At 37.9% G+C, this 17,522-nt stretch overlaps 2 protein-coding genes across 2 annotated transcripts; both read left to right on the forward strand.

Moving 5' to 3' along the window:
* Positions 1-5,157: 5,157 nt before the first annotated feature.
* LOC137737061 (uncharacterized) lies at positions 5,158-10,765 on the forward strand. The gene is made up of 13 exons (XM_068476413.1): positions 5,158-5,575; positions 5,900-6,083; positions 6,202-6,270; positions 6,363-6,461; positions 6,856-6,935; positions 7,025-7,859; positions 8,266-8,945; positions 9,283-9,367; positions 9,486-9,537; positions 9,652-9,701; positions 9,889-9,936; positions 10,039-10,233; positions 10,313-10,765. The coding sequence occupies exons 1-12, from the start codon at positions 5,319-5,321 to the stop codon at positions 10,213-10,215; spliced, it is 2,616 nt and encodes an 871-aa protein (XP_068332514.1). The 5' UTR covers positions 5,158-5,318; the 3' UTR covers positions 10,216-10,233; positions 10,313-10,765.
* A 1,668-nt stretch (positions 10,766-12,433) lies between these two features.
* On the forward strand, positions 12,434-17,294 carry LOC137737207 (ubiquitin-like-specific protease ESD4). Its single transcript, XM_068476621.1, has 9 exons — positions 12,434-13,581; positions 13,796-13,875; positions 13,957-14,050; positions 14,204-14,302; positions 14,968-15,060; positions 15,146-15,265; positions 16,293-16,396; positions 16,503-16,575; positions 16,815-17,294. The coding sequence occupies exons 1-9, from the start codon at positions 12,781-12,783 to the stop codon at positions 16,875-16,877; spliced, it is 1,527 nt and encodes a 508-aa protein (XP_068332722.1). The 5' UTR covers positions 12,434-12,780; the 3' UTR covers positions 16,878-17,294.
* The last annotated feature ends 228 nt before the right edge of the window (positions 17,295-17,522 follow it).

Consider the following 17,522-nt stretch of genomic DNA (forward strand, 5'->3'; position numbering starts at 1 on the left):
GCTCAATATTAGTTATATTTTTTATATACTGGGCCAGGGGAATCGAACACAGAACCCCCGATTGCACGGGTTAACGCTCGTAACCACTTGAGCTACAATGTTGAATTAAGGAATAACGTCCCACGCTTCCTACAACTTTAATGTGCAAACTCATATGAATGCATAGGAACTAGGAACCAATGATCTATATTTGAGATTTTGCATGCATTTTTCAAATTTGATGAGAAAGCATGAGAAAATTGGAATTAATTCATTGGTGAGGGCCGAGCTTTGATTGCAGAAACACGAAATTCCGAACATTTCACAGTACAAAATAGCACGCAATCAACCGAAGAACAAATTCTGACAGATATTATGTACTTGTAAATTCACGTACCGGCCAATCTTGAAGCGCAGGGCAATGGAGGTTTAGGGTTTAAGGTTTAAACCCAAAATCTGCTACGGAAATCAGAAGAGCAAAAGACGATGGCACGAAAATAGTGCTAAAACACGGCGTTTCGGTACAGGAACATATACGGCGGCGTATTGTTCTGTTATCTATTTGGATTGACAGTCGGTAGTTGAAAGAGAGATATGTGGTAAAAATAAAAAATAAATAAATAAATAAAGAGATTTAAGCCCTTGTGGTAAAGTTTGTTAGGATTTATACTCAAAATTGACCAACTCTTCATACACATATTAGGCTAAAATGGACCTTCTGTTAATTGATAACACGTGGGGCTAGCTCACGTGCTAATAATTAACAAAAATTTGATGGAATTTTCATTTTTTGGCATAAATCCTAACACACTTTATAAGCTTAAATTCTTTTTGTTTTTTTTTTTACCACAGGGCTATCTTCCAACTATCTTATTACCATAGAAACTATTAATCCAATTAAGCCTTTTTTTTTTTTGGTATATACACTCCATAATTTGTTGACCACAACCCACGTGCTTTATACGCCTCATATCTATCTTTTTAATTAAAATTTATCTTAACACACCATACTTATTTTCTAATATTACCCTCGCACCCCATACTCTTTGTCAATTATGGATTTTAAAGTTTCGTTTTCTATATATTTTGGGGTTTTTGTCAATTAGGGATCATTTTACTTTCTTGCAGTGCAGTTGCATAATACCTTGATTTTTTCAAATCCTTCGCAATCACATGTTAAGCCCTTAGTTGGAAATAAGATGATTGGTAAGGCCTTAGTTGGTTTGAGAGTCAATTAGGATGATTGCATAAGTGTCATTAGGTGAAGAACATTAGGTTTCTCATCCACCGTATTGGCTTCCTTTAGTTTCATCTACAACAAAACAATTCAATAATTGTTACTAAATTTGATGTGGTTGAATTGCCTAGTGATAATATCATTTTTCTTAATATTTGCGGATTTTCTCTTTTAAAATCTTATTAGGCTTACGTAGTCATTTTATAAAGGGATACTTTGGATGCGGTTCCTAATCTCTAACACTCTTTGACTAAAACCTTAAATGGTATTCAAAGTTTGATCAAAGTCCCTTGACTTTGTATACCTCATTATATTACTATTAGTATTTATAGTTTTATAGTTTTGACATTAATTGTTTGATATTTTATGAGATTTATAATCCTATAAATTTAAAATCTCTCATTATAATACTATTAGAAACGGCTACAATAAAAAAATTCAAACATTTTGATTGACATAGTGTCAAAAAAAAATTGGTACTTTTCACTTATAACAAAGTGGTACAAGAATGGGTACATTATAAATATATTAGGGTACAAATAAAAGATTAAAAAAATATGAGTACAAATGAAATTTTTAAAAATTTGGGCTCAAAAAGAAATTAATACATGGGTACAAATTAAAACTAAGAAGAAAATACTACAAATTTAAAAAAAGGGTGCAAATTAAAAGTGGTACAAACTAAAAATATGAATATATGATACAAAGTTTAGCTATAAAACATATACCATATCTAATTTTTCTATCATTGATTAATTATACAATGTCACGTGACAATAAACACATGGGCACAAATACAAATAAAACTTTAAAACATATGGGCACAAAAAGAAATTAATATATGGGTACAAAGTAAAACTGAAAAGAAAATTGGTACAAATTTAAAAAGGTTTGCAAATTAAAAATAGGTACAAACTAAAAATAAAAATATATGATAAAAAAATTTAGCTATAAATATAAATATACTAATTATAACATTTTGAACACTAAAGGAATATATTTAAAAATAAAAATAAATCATTATTAAAATAATTAATGATGTTATTAATACCCAATGACCTTGATCAAAAATTGAAAAGGAATAAGGTTTTAATCAATGAAATAGCAAAATGAGGGATGCGAACCTAATTTTTCCTTTTATAAAAAGGAAAACTAATGAAAATGACTTGAAAATTTTGAGTTTTAACGATAAGGATAAAATAAAGGGTAAAGTGAATAGTACCATGATGTGACTTTTTAGTGTAAAAATGTGATTTTTCATTAAATTGAACAATACCGAGAGCTTTTCGTTAAAATTCTCTTTATAAAAAGGGAATTGTTATTAGCACTCCAAAAATCACATTACATACTCCTTACAAGTGTATTTTTCTTTCTAATCATAGAAAGAGTTTGAAGTGCTAAATAAGATTTTTGGAGTGCTAATAACAATTCTCTAAAAAAACCCAAGAGGAACCTGATAAACTACAACAAATAAAGTAAAAGGCCCAAGCAAAGTGACAATAGCAACCCAAGATACAACGGGAGGCCCTTACAAACTTAGGCCCGTAGGCTGCAATAACAAACAACAAAAAAACCCTAGTCTCAAGCAACATAAACCAGACCGCCGCTGCCGCCACACCCTTGGAGGAAGCCAAACTTCGAACCGAGAGAATAGACACCAGATCCAAAGTCCCTTCACAAACCCCTGCAAATATATACAAACAAAATATCATATGGATAGAGAGTGAGGCTAAGGGGGTATGTAAAATACCTAACACTTGGCCTCGATAGGGATCCGACATGCCGGTTGAATGAGGGAAAGTGAAGGAGGGTAATTGATCTAGAATCCAATTTTGGATCGGAGCCCGCAGATTTGAGTACATGGTGGGATGGGGATGGAGTATCACTACTAATGAGGAAGGTGGAAATAAAATTAAAAGAGAGAAAGCCGTAAAAGTAGGCAAAAAACGTCGAATAAAGGGCATGAAACCCAAATCTAAGACAAGCTCAGGGGATAGTTGAGACTCAACTCAATGGAAACTAAGATAAACCCAGGTGAAAATTAGGAATAAAAACGAAGGAAGGAGACTGGAAAAGGGAGAGAAATAGGAGGTGGATGCAGGGAAGGGGATAGAGCAGATGAGATGAGAGCGAAGGAAATATATGGAAAAGGCAGAGGAGAGAGAAGGGAAAAAGGGAACGAGGAGGGAAGAAAGAGTAGCGGGCTATTGCCTACCCCAAGCAAAAGCAAGGGTCAACGGTTGAGCTTGAAGTTGGGGATGGAGCTTGAGGATCTGGGTTTCTAGAGAGAAACAAAGAGAGAGAGCCGCTGAAGGACCGATGGTGTTGTATTTGATTTTCAAAGGGTTTATTCAACAATATGTGGAGTGCTAATAAAATATAAGAATTTTTTGGTGATAGCTCGAATGACCACAAGATGGCCATGAAACAACCCACCATCTATAATGGTGGGTTGCTTTGGTTTTAGCCTGGATGATACGTAGCATTAAAGCCTTACCCTTTTTATTAGGCATTTGGTTTCAACTTCCTAACAAAAATAAACCGGATAACAAAGCAAAGCTAGACAAATCTTTAAACGACAACATTTTGTATTATAAGAAATATGACATATCATCATATTCCTCACTGAGTTGTCGTCACTAACTCTGTATCTAAAGCGAATTCAAAATTCCAATGAATATATAAACCTAATTGGCAATGTCTAACATACCTACTGTTTATTATTCACCAAATTTGAGCTAGACTACAACACAACCAATTTTGTACGTAATTTTTTCTACCCTTGTAACTGATACTTCAAGTGTGACATCCCACATCGCCCAAGGGAGCGATCCTTAAATGTATATTCTCATCCCTACCTAGCGCGAGGCCTTTTGGGAGCTCACTGGCTTCGGGTTCCGTAGGAACTCCGAAGTTAAGCGAGAAGGGGGCTTGAGCAATCCCATGATGGGTGACCCACTGGGAAGTTGCTCGTGAGTTCCCAAAAACAAAACCGTGAGGGCATGGTCGGGGCCCAAAGCGGACAATATCGTGCTACGGTGGTGGAGCGGGCCTGGGAAGTGATCCGCCCCGGGCCGGGATGTGACAATTTGGTATCAGAGCCTAACCCTGGCCGCGTATGTGCCGACGAGGACGTCGGACCCTTAAGGGGGGTGGATTGTGACATCCCACATCGCCCAGGGGAGCGATCCTTAAATGTATATTCCCATCCCTACCTAGCGCGAGACCTTTTGGGAGCTCACTGGCTTCGGGTTCCGTAGGAACTCCGAAGTTAAGCGAGAAGGGGGCTTGAGCAATCCCATGATGGGTGACCCACTGGGAAGTTGCTCGTGAGTTCCCAAAAACAAAACCGTGAGGGCATGGTAAGCCCAAAGCGGACAATATCGTGCTACGGTGGTGAAGCGGGCCCGGGAAGTGATCCGCCCCGGGCGGGGATGTGACATCAAGTGCTTTTGAAATCTAAATTTTGTTTTAGAGCTTTGTGAAAGAAAAAAGATATGTTAGCACGAGTTTAGTTCAACATGATTGATTTTCACCTTAGGTCATCAATGTTGAAAAAATTGTTTGAAAGGCCCACGTGTCACGTGATGTGTAATGAGTGAATTTTAATCAAAATTCAAACGTAGATTACCATATTACATTATTACTATATTGACAGTGGCATTAAAATCAGGGATTGTGATATCCACATATCCCATTTTATTTTTCACATACCTTTTTAATTTTCGACCGTCGGATCAGATGAATTGAAAAAGATCAATAAACAAAAATTATGAAAATGTGTGTGAGAAGTACAATAGGATGTGTGAATAGCACGTCCTAAAATTGGAGTGCGTGGGTGTGGAATTGCCAAAAATATATTCCACGTGGTGTTTGTGCAATGAAAAGCACAATATACGAAGATGGTTCGGGGCGATCTAAACGGGTCAAGTCAAGCGGATCCGACCCACGCCATCCATGTCGCGTTTCTCGTGTACACCAAGTAACAACGGCAGCGCATCAACAAACACTGTCTCTCTGATGCCTAACACCATTCTCTCACTCCCATCGACACTCTCATAGACTTCGCAATCGGAAAAAATCCAGTGGTGCTGCGGCTCACATGGACCCGCAATACCCGACCAAGCCGGCGCGGTCGTACGGGCCGCAGATTAAAATGACGATTCAGCCCTCGCAGCACTCCGACAACGACCGGTCCAGCGGCGAGCTGCGCGCGCTGGATTGCAACCTCACCGCCCTCTGCGACCACATACAGACGGAGGGCTTCAATTCCGGTGCCTTCTCCGATATGGTCGTCCACGCCATGGGCTCCACCTACCACCTCCACCGCCTCATTCTCTCCCGCAGCCCCTACTTCAGGTCCGTTGTCCCAAATTCCCTAAACCCCTTTTGTCAATTTACCAAAATGCAACTTGAATTCGCCCCCTCGCCGGCTTCGTCGGGGTTATTGGATGATGTTGAATTGATAATTGTGGGGTTTTATTGTTAATTTGATTAGTTATGTGGATGTATGTAAATATGGAGAGTACCTAGATTAGCATTTGGACTGTTAAGCTTGAGCTTGGCAGTGGGGAGTTGGTGAAATTACTTTTGTTTTCGATAATGCACGCGTAATTATGTAGCAATTAGGTGACTAATCACCTTGTGCAATCTTCATATGCTGGACTGTAATGTGTCTGGCAGGAACATGCTTCATGGACCTTGGAAAGAAGCCAGTGCCCCTGTTTTAACCTTACATATTGACGATAAGAATGTTAACGGAGAAGCAATTGCAATGGCTTTGGCGTATCTGTACGGTCACCACCCCAAGCTTAATGATAACAATGCATTTCGTGTTTTGGCTGCCGCTTCTTTTCTTGACCTTCAGGTATCATTTTCTCGTTTTGATGTCTTCTTTTACTTTGCGTGACTATTTTCTTTTCCACTCTAGAAGTCCCGTCCCTTTATGTGCATTTAGGTTACGGCTTGATGTTCTTTTGATGCAGGATTTATGTGCAATATGCACAGACTTCATTATATCTGAATTATGGACTTCAAACTTCTTAGCCTATCAGGTTTGAAAATGCTTGTGCCGCTTCTTTGTTTATGTATGACCCACATGCTACCATTTTCTTTTGTAATTGAGAATGTCTACTTGTGCTTTTAGGTGTTCGCGGAGAGCCAAGATTATGGCATACATGGAGAACGGGTAAGAAATGCTTGCTGGGGCTACCTTTGTCAAAGTGGTTCCATGGAGTTGAAAGAGGTAAAAGATGGTGTGCTTATTTTGTAGTAATCACTTGTGGGTTTTGCTCACATTTTCTTCTTCCTTCTGTTTTCCTTTGAGATCATATAACATGACAACATAAGAAAAGATGAGAGAGAAGGAAAAAACAGTGGATGCCGAAGGAATATATTTGTTTTTCTTTGTAATATTAGCATACTTAACCTTACCCAGTCTAGAAAAATATGGCTTAAGCTCTGTTATTTTATTTAATTATGATAGCATAGCTCAATTTTTTCTTCTCTCTTGGATCTGTCCATTGTCAATGACTCAGTTTATTTGATTTTATAAGGATTAAGTATATTTTAAGGTTTTTCAGTTTTGTTAATGCAAACCTACTGCTACATATTCTATTTCCTGACATGGTCATGGACAGGTGCTTCCAAAACTTTCAGCTCAGACCCTGCTTGCATTGCTGACCTCTGATGAGCTCTGGGTACCCAGTGAAGAGAAACGGTAAGGAGCATTGACGGCCTCTAACTCGGGTTTATTAATTACAGCTTGAGTTCCTTTTGATGTGTTCTTTATTTTTCCTTTGTGGAAAGGTTTGAGCTGGCATTCTATGCATTCCTTGCAAAAGGTGCTCAAAGCAAACAGGAAGACTATGATCATGGAAGTTCCAGTTCTGAGGCAGGAACGGATACTCCATCTGATTCTTCTAACGCAAAGGGAAAGAATCTGATTGATAGCTTTGCTAACAAAAGGTTGGAGTCTGAAGTCGGGCGCTTAACTATAAAAGATGATGTAGAGGGCCATAATACTGCTCGTAGTCTTTTGATAGAGCTTGCAGACTGTGTGGTTGATTTCCAAACAAGAGTTTCAAATTCCAAACAGCAAGTCCAACAAGTTGCGGACCCTCAAGCCAATTTGGAGCCAGGATACAACTGCAGCATGGGTGGTCCTTCATCATTAAAAAATTCACTATCGGAAATAGATGTCATGAGAACCTCATGTTATGCTGAAATGCCTGTTGGTGTTGGAGCAAGTAGACTGGGGGCAAATGGAGTGGCTATGGAAGGGCCATCTGATGAAGGATCATGCTATCACTTAAATAACAACAGTTGGTTTGCCAGGGACCAGTCAAGGCAATGCTCTTCAATGAACTCTTCCACTAGTGAGCTCATGCCAAATGATTGGGGAAGATGTGGCATGCCTCCTCTTTCATGGGGTGGCAGGGTTGTAGGGAGAAGACAGGTTAAAGGTTATGCTAAAGGGAACTTTGGGGTTGGTGGGGAGGAATATGATGCATTTGTTAATATATTTGAAGGCGGATCTCTTTTATACTGCAACATGTCTTTTGAGGCACTTTTGAATGTACGAAAGCAACTTGAGGAACTGGGGTTCCCCTGCAAAGCTGTAAACGATGGTCTTTGGCTGCAGGTTTCTTTCTATATCTGTTTTCTTTTTAATTCCATCTTTCTTTTGCTATACAAGTGTGGGGGAAATGAAAGAGCAATCATTACAGTTTCTTACATGGTATCCCTATTAATTGGTATAGTTAACCATTTGGAAAAATATCTTATAAACCATAGTGCTGATAAATTGATTCAGTCGAAGAAACTATTTTTACAGGCCCTGGCAGACTGACTGCAAGGGCTCTCTGCCCACCTCTCACCATGAGAAAGCCAGGCATCTCTTTCTTCCATACACACATTGTTGCCCGTGGTTATGCTTTTGAAGAGATGTCTTATTTGTTTATTTGTGTGTTTAAATATCAATATGTCGCAAAGAAAACCTATCTGTTTATTTTTTTACTAACTTAATTGTTTGGTATGCAATCATGTAGATGCTTTTAAGCCAGAGAGTCCAAGAAGTTGGTGCTGATACGTGCAAAAATTGCTGTCTTACAAGTATAGCGTGCAGTTGCAGACAGCAATTTTCATTCTCACAAGGAGTTACTACCGGATACTACATGCAAGAGCATAATCAGAATAATTCTCCTGGTGTATATGTTGCTGAGTCTGCTGCAGGTGAAGGAAATGGTCTCTTTAGGCCTGTACGTGTGCATGTCAGGGGTCCTATTGATGGGCTTGCTGGTATCGGACGCGGAACTACATTTGTACCAGCAACTGCCTGGCCTCCAACTCGGTTTGTCTTTTCCCGTGTGCCATTTGGCATGGGCAACAGAAATTGCCAGCAGTCTCTTGCTAATGATGATTCAGAGGCTAGAGCTGACCATAATGGGGACCTGTCTGGAGATGGATTAACAGCTTTAGTTGGGCTAAGCCAAGGAGGGAACAATGTAGCTAATTCTCATGGGGAGCAAACAGAGAGAGGCTATGAGATGGATATGCAAAGCAGAATGGCTGGAACGTCCATGTCAGTGCCAAGTACTAGTGGTGTACCCATTCAGATGGTAGAGTCGTCAGACCATGCGCTTGGGATTGAGTGGGATAATGCAAGCAGTTCTTCCATCTCATTGGATATGAAAACACCTTTAAGTCACTTCCCTCCTTTCCGCTTTGGGTATGTGAGCTCTTTCCATTACTCCTTTCCACCTGCGCTTTAGATTTTGAACTCTCTTTGGAAAATAAGAATCATACATTCTTTTTAGGATGCTGTCCTATGATCTACTAGCTCAGAAGTCTCCTTTACAAATTGATTACCTAATTATATCGGTGCTTTTGCACATCTACTTATGCAATTCCTTTCTGCTTGGAACTGGATTTTGTGTGTGTGAGGATGGTTGAGTTGAATCTGCTCAAGTCTGAATGTCATTAACAATATTATAACGTGGATGTAATGATTGGTCATCATGCTCAATTGTCTATCCTACTAATTACAAGTCGCCCTTTTTTTACAGGGTGCAATTTGAGGATGTGCACAGGCTTAGTGATGGCCAAGTGAAGCATTCTTCAGAAGTCTTTTATGCTGGTTCTTTATGGAAGGTGTTTGAGTACAAACTTATTGTTCTTGTCGATATAAGATTTACATATGTGGTGATGCTTGTCCGATTTCCAATTTCCATGCTCTCAGACAGATTGGGTTTTCTGTTCCAATTTATAGGTTAGCGTTCAGGCTTTTAATGATGAAGATCCTCAAGGACGTCGAACACTTGGTACTGTTCCTGGCTTAATGATATATACCTTGGAAGCATGTTGTTTTGCTTTCCTGAATTATATTTTAAATTTGTTGCTTAAGCTGAATGCATATCATATATTTGTTATTTCAGGATTATTTATTCACCGACGTAAGGCAGAGATTACTGATTCATTCAGAAAGGTTAGCCAGCCTTCCCTTGATTGTTCGAGCATGATTGGGTTATTTTAGTTATGGAGAAGAATGCTTCTTATCTTCACAGTTATGGAGAAGAATGTTTCTTATCTTCACATTTAAAGGATCACCCTTTTTCAGCATTTGTGACTCATATAGTTGTTAATTGATACTTTACGGTTTATGCCCAAAACAGGTGCAGATGTATGTTGATTCTCGTGAAAAGGTTACAGCCCGCTATCAGGTAACATTCCAAAGTGACCAAACATTGTCAGCTTAGCCCATTTTCATGTTACGCCAGAACCTTGTATATTGAAACCGTGCTTCATATACCTGTATGATGCAGTTAATTTGCCCATCAAAGAGGGAAGTCATGGTGTTTGGGAGTTTCAAGCAAACAGGCACGCTTTTACCAAAAGCTCCCAAGGGCTGGGGATGGCGATCGGCTCTACTGTTTGATGAGCTTGCTGATCTTCTCCAAAACGGGGCCCTAAGAGTGGCTGCTGTTGTACAGCTTGTATGAATAATGAATTATACAGAGGTAGTTTCAGTGGTAAATTTATCTGGAACATGATGGTAACTATCCTCCTTGCTGACACAGATATTTTCTTATTTTTCAGATAAAAGCCACAACCGAATAAGTTGGCTTTCGACATACGAGGTGACAATTGGACTTTTTTGCTGTGTTGACAAGTAGTTGTCTTTTGTTTATTTAAGGATTCTCTTGCGAAGAAATATTGTATTGAGGGAAAGAAAGAGGGAAATGTTTACACCATTTTTCTCCATTTGCATCCTCTGTTTGGTTTTGTTCGTTGATTTTCTGTATTCGTTTGATCAAACAGTCGGTAACACGCGTGGGGTGTGCATGTGGAGAAAAATGGTGTGTTAAAGTCCTTTCCCTTGAAAAATTGTCTTTGTATTATTTTTCGAATGTTTGAGTAAACAATGTGTGCAGTGGATTTGGTTAAGCTCGCACCTCAAATGCTATGCTAGCTAGTCAAATATTCACCTATATCGTTGTATGTGTGGTGTTGCCCTAAGTGGACTATGTAATGTATTTTATCTGCTGGATTGCGGGTGGGCATTTGATACATCTTTCGATCTTTGTTACGTGCTTATACTCGCGCTTAGAGAGCAGCGAAGACTTGCAATCTTTACGTTCACTGATGCAAAAGGGTACAGGTGAGTTCTGTAGCATTCGATGTTTGTTTTAGTAGCAGTCTTGTTCGGCTGCTAGACGTCTATTCAAACCTATGGCTATATCTATTGAGCAACATTCAACCAAATTTCTCGTCTCACTTTTCTTGTCTTCTTTCACATGAAGGAACACGGTAAGCATTCAATATTTCTAGGTTTTCGGACTACTGGATAGTCCGATTTTATTGACAAGCAAAAATATTTGTCAAAAGTAATATTTCTCCAATTCAATCATGACTGTTCATTTTTGTAGTACTAAATAGTTTTGACTCCCTGCATATATTGAGATACATGCCTCGTGCTTCGACAAAAAAAAAAAAAAAAAAAAAAAACATCTTGTGTCCCTATGTTTTAGTCATTGGGTTAATTTAGTCCATCTGTTTTCAATTTGGCTAATTTGGTATTTGTATTTATCTCTATTAGTCAATTAAGGACATTTTTATCTAATTTTTGTAAAAAAAAAAAATTATAAATTATTATAAACTTGTTTATAAAATAATTTACTTGATTTAAAATATCTAAAATGAAATAAAATAAAATAAATTAAAAGAAAATTTATTATCCTCCCAACTCCCGACCCTAACGTTACCCCCTCTCTTTTCTATATCACAACCTTAATCATTTTTTCATATTGGAAGTTTTATCTCTTATATGTGTTATTTCTCAAATCATTTTTCTTTAAGGAGAAAAGGTAATTATATCTCTTATAATTTTTTTTATGAATTTTTTAATAGAGATAAAATAAAATGTCCTTAATTGGCTAACAGAGATAAATACGATGACTAAATTAGCCAAATCGAAAACACGGAGACTAAATTAGCCATATGACTATAACACATTGATCATTTTGACATTCAAGCCATAAAATTATGTTTATCACATAATATAATGAAAAATTTCTTTCGCACTTGCTCTTTAACGTATACGATTTTCATACACATTTCTTCAAGTAGGCATGTTTATATAATTAATGATCAACCAAGTTAGAAATTAGTTCGAAACTAATTTTTCTCCTAATTAATTTATTATTTACTTGTTAAGATTTGAACTACTCATTATTCGTAAACATTAAGAAAGTCAAGACGGAAGTTGTTAAAACTTATGGGTGAGTCGTTTTTTTTTTCTTTCTTAATGTATAGTTTGTCTGGAAATGTTTATAAAATAATTAAAAAAGTTTTTAGTAAAAATGTTTTTAAAATTAATTTTTAATAAAAATCCAAGTAGATTTTTGAAAAACATTTTAAAAACTTCATGCAAAAAACACATATATAGTGCTTCTTTTAAAAAATCCTTAAAGTGTTTTAAAACACATGCTGCTTTTTCTAATTTTTTTTAATACATTTATATTTTTACATTATAACGAAGGGAAGTTCGATTAAACCACATAATAGACAGTCTAATTTGATATCGTATTCGTTATTTGTTATTTATGAGATTCAAATTTAAAATTTCTTATTTTTAAGTGAGAAATAATACACTACATAGTAATAAGCGGGCTTAAAACCGAAAAGTTTCGTAAAAAGCACACAAGCAAAATTGGGAAATGCTGATCCCAACACAAACTGCGTCAAAATTAAAATTACTCTCCAACCAAACAAAATCAAAAAATTCTACTCAACCCCTTCATTGAAGCGGGAACACTTTTGTCTCCACAGATTTTCTGGTGCGTTTCTAGGGTTTTTGCTCCCTTCAAATTTCCGATTTCAACAAGCTCCAATCGAACCATTCTCTCCCCACTTTTCCTTCTTCGCTGCTTTCCAAAAACCCTAATTTTGAATTCCGATTGCGCTACATTTAGGGTTTTAAGTTTCGCCAGGTGATTGTTTGCCCTAACATGGTTTTCATCAGATGAGATGTGAATTTCTAGGGTTTTTGAGCTCCGGGTCTATCAATGGGAGCGCTAACCAGCAACCGTAAGCGAGGGGACGAGTGTTTGAGCTTCAGTTGTGCGCACCCATCTCCGAATTTGCCTAATTTTCAAAGCTCGAAGCGACCCAGATTGTCTCACGTGAATCAGAGCCCGAACCAACTCATCGTCTCGTCTAAAAGCGCCAGTTCGAGGCTCTCTCGGTACCCGGATATAAAGCCCCCATTGCCTAGAGTTCACGCCCCTTGCAGAACACAAAAATTCGGGTCCTTTCGTGGTTTGAGTCCGAAAACTAGAGGGGTTCCTGAAGAGCGGTCGATGGGCAATGTACCGAGTAACCGTTTGGACAAGGCAAAGAACGCCGCCTTCGGTGCCTTTCGGTATTCGAGCAAGGACAAGGAGGTGATTGAATTGGATAAGGAGGTTGAAGATGATCGGGTTTCCGAGGATTCAAGCATAGAAGAAGTTGTGGCTATAGAGGAAGATGACCAAGAAGGGCCTTCTGTGGTGGATTATGGGCAGGAATTGGATACGAAGATGGTGGATTATGGAACTCAGGCTACTCATCCATCGGCTTCTTCAGTGGTTTCAGACTTGACCACAACTACGAATACTGCTTTCAAAGAGGACAGTGCAGGGAAGATGTTGGACTCACTGACGCTGAATCGTGAGGCGGGTGTGCCAAGTAAGGCAGCATACAAGCTGTTGATTGAGAGTGTAGAGAGGCGGGCTCCGAAACTGAAATATTTGGATGTCCAAATTGACTTCCATTGGAAGAAACGGTCTATGCTTGAATCGCTGCGTCCACAAAAGAAACCAGTGGAGGTGAATGTTTTATCATTTTGCATTAACTTTCTACCTGTTATTAACTATAAAGTATAATTTTCATTTCTTTGGTTATCTGGGGATATGCTTGGTATGTAGTTTGAAGAATTGTTACTAATTCTAAAGTTAAAAAGCTTGTATCAACCTGTAAGTAATGATTGGTAACGAATTATGTGGTTGAGAGTCTTAATAAGCTATTCCCATTTCTTTTTAGGTTGTGCCCGTTGAACCATTTGTCCCTCTTAGAAAGGAGGAAGTGGCGGAGATTGAGCAAGCATTTTCTTCCTCTAACCGGTATGGATTTATGCATATATATTGGTTCATTTTAAAATTGGTGTATGGTAAACTATAACATTGTTGGGGTTCCTTCAACAGGAAGAGGATCTTGGTAACTCATGAGAACTCAAACATAGAGATAACAGGAGAACTTCTGCAGTGCCTTAGACCAGGCGCGTGGTTGAAGGATGAGGTATTCTTAGGTTATGTATTTACATTTTTTTTTAGCAATGACGAAGATTAAGTTTCGTCATTAGATTTTGTTTTTAATGGTTGATGTGGACTTATACGGGCTTACCAAACTGGTAATTTAGTTTCTTGATAACGTGCACTTTCTTGCTTTCAGGTCATAAACGTGTACCTTGAATTGCTGAAAGAGAGGGAGAAGAGAGAACCACAAAAGTTCTTAAAATGTCACTTCTTCAACACATTTTTCTATACAAAGGTTTGTAATTTGCATGTAGTCTTCTTATATCTTTTAGTCATGGTTCTCGGCACATATTTGTATATACATATCCTGTTTGTTTCTCTCTTTTTCTCTTTTTTCCTTTCTTTATGTTTTTTATTTTTTTATTTTTTTTTACAGTCAGAAGAGTTTGGCAAATATTTGCTGATATGATTAGTTTCTTGTCTAGATAAGTGCGCACTATTATGAATTATATAGTCACTCCTTGATTTATGAAACTTCCTTGAGAGTCGAGACAATTTATGTTTTGAAAATGTTAATAATACATGAAGCTCTAATTCCAGTTTATTTTCAATTGGTCACATTGTGCTGCAATTTCATCGATCTTTAGGACAAGTTGTGGCTGATTTAAAACATTTGATTTGAAGTTTAGAAAATAAATCAGCCTGATATAAGCCTGACCCGAAATGCCCCAGTTGTTTGTCCCATTGTTTACGTATATTACATTTTGATCAACTTTAGGCCTTAAAGTTGGGCTGGGTTGAGAGCTCAGCCATGTGCTCATTAGGCTAACTGCAGGCAAGGCCTGTCAACTCAACCCGTGCATTCACACTCCTAGTAATAATTTGCCTAGATTGGGTACCATCTTTGCTGTCCGATTTAAGATTTTCCATACTCTTATTTTTCTGAAATTTAATGTGCAGTTGATAAGTGGGAAAGGTGGCTATGATTATAAATCTGTCAGAAGGTGGACTACCGAAAGAAAGCTGGGATACTACCTCATTGATTGCGACAAAGTAACTTTAATCCAACCTTTTTCCTTACACCATATACTCAATTCTACTGAAATCACATTTATTTCATAAGTGGTTTTCTTTTCAGATATTTGTCCCCATCCACAAAGAAATACATTGGTGCTTGGCAGTTATTAACAAGGTAGATCAGAAGTTACAGTATCTTGATTCACTCAAGGGAAGGGATACCCAAGTGATGAGAATATTGGTACGTTTTGTAGTCATCTTTTGTTTGGCTGTTGATATAATTTATTGATGCATGGTGCTTACCCTCGATAACACCTGTTTTATTTTATTTTTTGTGGTAAGGGGTATGGGACATTGGTATTTTTTTTTTTGATAATACTAAAATTCTTGCCATTGTCAGTACCTTATAATTTCCTGCTACTCTTTTCTAAACCATCTGTGGGAACTGTCTGGGTTTTAAAAAGTGTATAAAATCATATTGTCAGCCTTGCCTGTGGAACTTGGGAAGAATGTCCCTCCCTGCACTCTTAACGTGGTATGCAATCTGCACATCAAATTATTGAATCCAAAGCCATTCTCCACTCAGAAACATTTTAGTGTTCATGATGTCTGAGCAACCATTTCATCAATCATCTACCATCAATTAACTCTTCATAGTAAAAAATCTTAATTGGTGGCAAGTGATATTTGAATTAATTGTCTAGAAGCTTGAAGGCCGAAAAGTAGTGCAGACAATACACTTCTCATTTGTTACGTAGTTGCACATAATGATTTCGCAACCAACCCTTTGAACACTATGGCTACCATGCCGTCTCAATGTTAAGACTGCTAGTGGTCTTGTCTCCCACCTCAAGGTATATGGCTTTGAATTGTGCAGTTTTAGGAAATGGCTACTAAATTTAGGTTGTCTGCCCACCCATATGAAGTTCTGGCTCCACCACTGTCTATATGGACTTCACATCTCTGGAAACAATGGCTTGTCAGAACTTCGATTTTAACATCATAGTTAGAAGTATCAACTATTTTCCCTTTTGTTCATTTAGCTGATCCATCCGGTACTATTGTTTATTTGCCTCATTTTGACGGCCAAAAGAAAAACAGTATATTCTGTGTAGGCCAGAAGATATTAGGCCCACCTGTTAGTTTATTCATCTTTTTCTTTTTCCTTTTCTCGATTCTTATGGCAGGCCCTCAGAAAATGGTAGGAAAAGTAGTAAATCCCTTCAATCAATTGAGTTGCAGTTAACGTTCACTGTGTATATTTGCAGGCTAAATACTATGTTGATGAAGTGAAGGACAAGAGTGGAGAGGATATTGATTTGAGTTCTTGGGAATTAGAATATGTTGACAACCTTCCTGAGCAGGAGAATGGGTAGGCTAACATTTGCATGTCTTGACACTTGCTGGAAATTATTATTGATATTTTTTTTTTGCGAACTCTTTATAATTAACTGTTCTGATCAATTTCTTTATAACAGGTATGACTGTGGTGTTTTCATGGTTAAATATGCTGACTTTTATAGCAGGGATATTGGGCTCTGTTTCAAACAGGTAACGCGTATAGAGATGTTTCTGTTGCTAATTCATATTTATTTGACTGCACATGCATTCAAACCTTTAAAATGGGAAATTATAGCCAATATTCTAGGGGGAAGAATCTCGGTACTGGCTCCATGTATGGCCTGCTCTTGGATAGTTTTCCATGAAAAACTCGCACTACCAACCATTCCTCGTTCTGCTGAACAACTTTTAGTTAGTATGATTCAACCCTGTTTTTATTGTCATTGCAGGAACACATGCCATATTTTCGATTGAGAACAGCGAAGGAGATCCTGAAATTGAGAGCAGACTGATTGCGTCTACGAAGCAAGCTTTTGACATGCTGTTGTACCAATCAAGAATTAGCGATTAGCGACCAATAGATGTTATCATGAAGTAGGTGTGCCCATCAATGTCTACATTTGATTCATAGTGTTATTGCCGGTCGTGCCAGCTTCGTTTTTTTTTTTTTAGTGATTTGAGAGTTGTCCTGGCGAGGTGAGTCCTGTAAGTCTAAAGGCTTATCAGAGCACGATGCGGAAATAGTTACTTGTATATACAATACAAGTGGGAACCTTGATTTATGACATAAATGTTGAGAGCCCGAACAAATCCTAGACTGCAGGTTTCTTTTTGGTCCTTGTATCTTGATCCTACTGGTTTAACAATTGTATAAGTTTAGTGAGAAATATATCTATTTATAAAACAAACGTTTCGTTTGTTTTGCCCAACCTGCTAATGATTTGGGAATTCAGTTATGCTAATATTCTGTTTTGTTTTCCAAGATTTAGAAATATAGCCACTCAAGGGCACCTTCAAACCATTGCTCAAGTGCTTTTGAAACCCTTCGAGTGGTTAAAATTGTGGTAAAAAGAAACGGGCTCAAAACCTCGGATGCAAGAGTAAACGCGTTTTTAGCACTCGAGTTGCAAGCCCCTTAACGAAGCTCTCTGACATGG

The sequence above is a fragment of the Pyrus communis genome, chromosome 6 (assembly GCF_963583255.1).
Source record: "Pyrus communis chromosome 6, drPyrComm1.1, whole genome shotgun sequence".
Lineage (NCBI taxonomy): Eukaryota > Viridiplantae > Streptophyta > Magnoliopsida > Rosales > Rosaceae > Pyrus > Pyrus communis.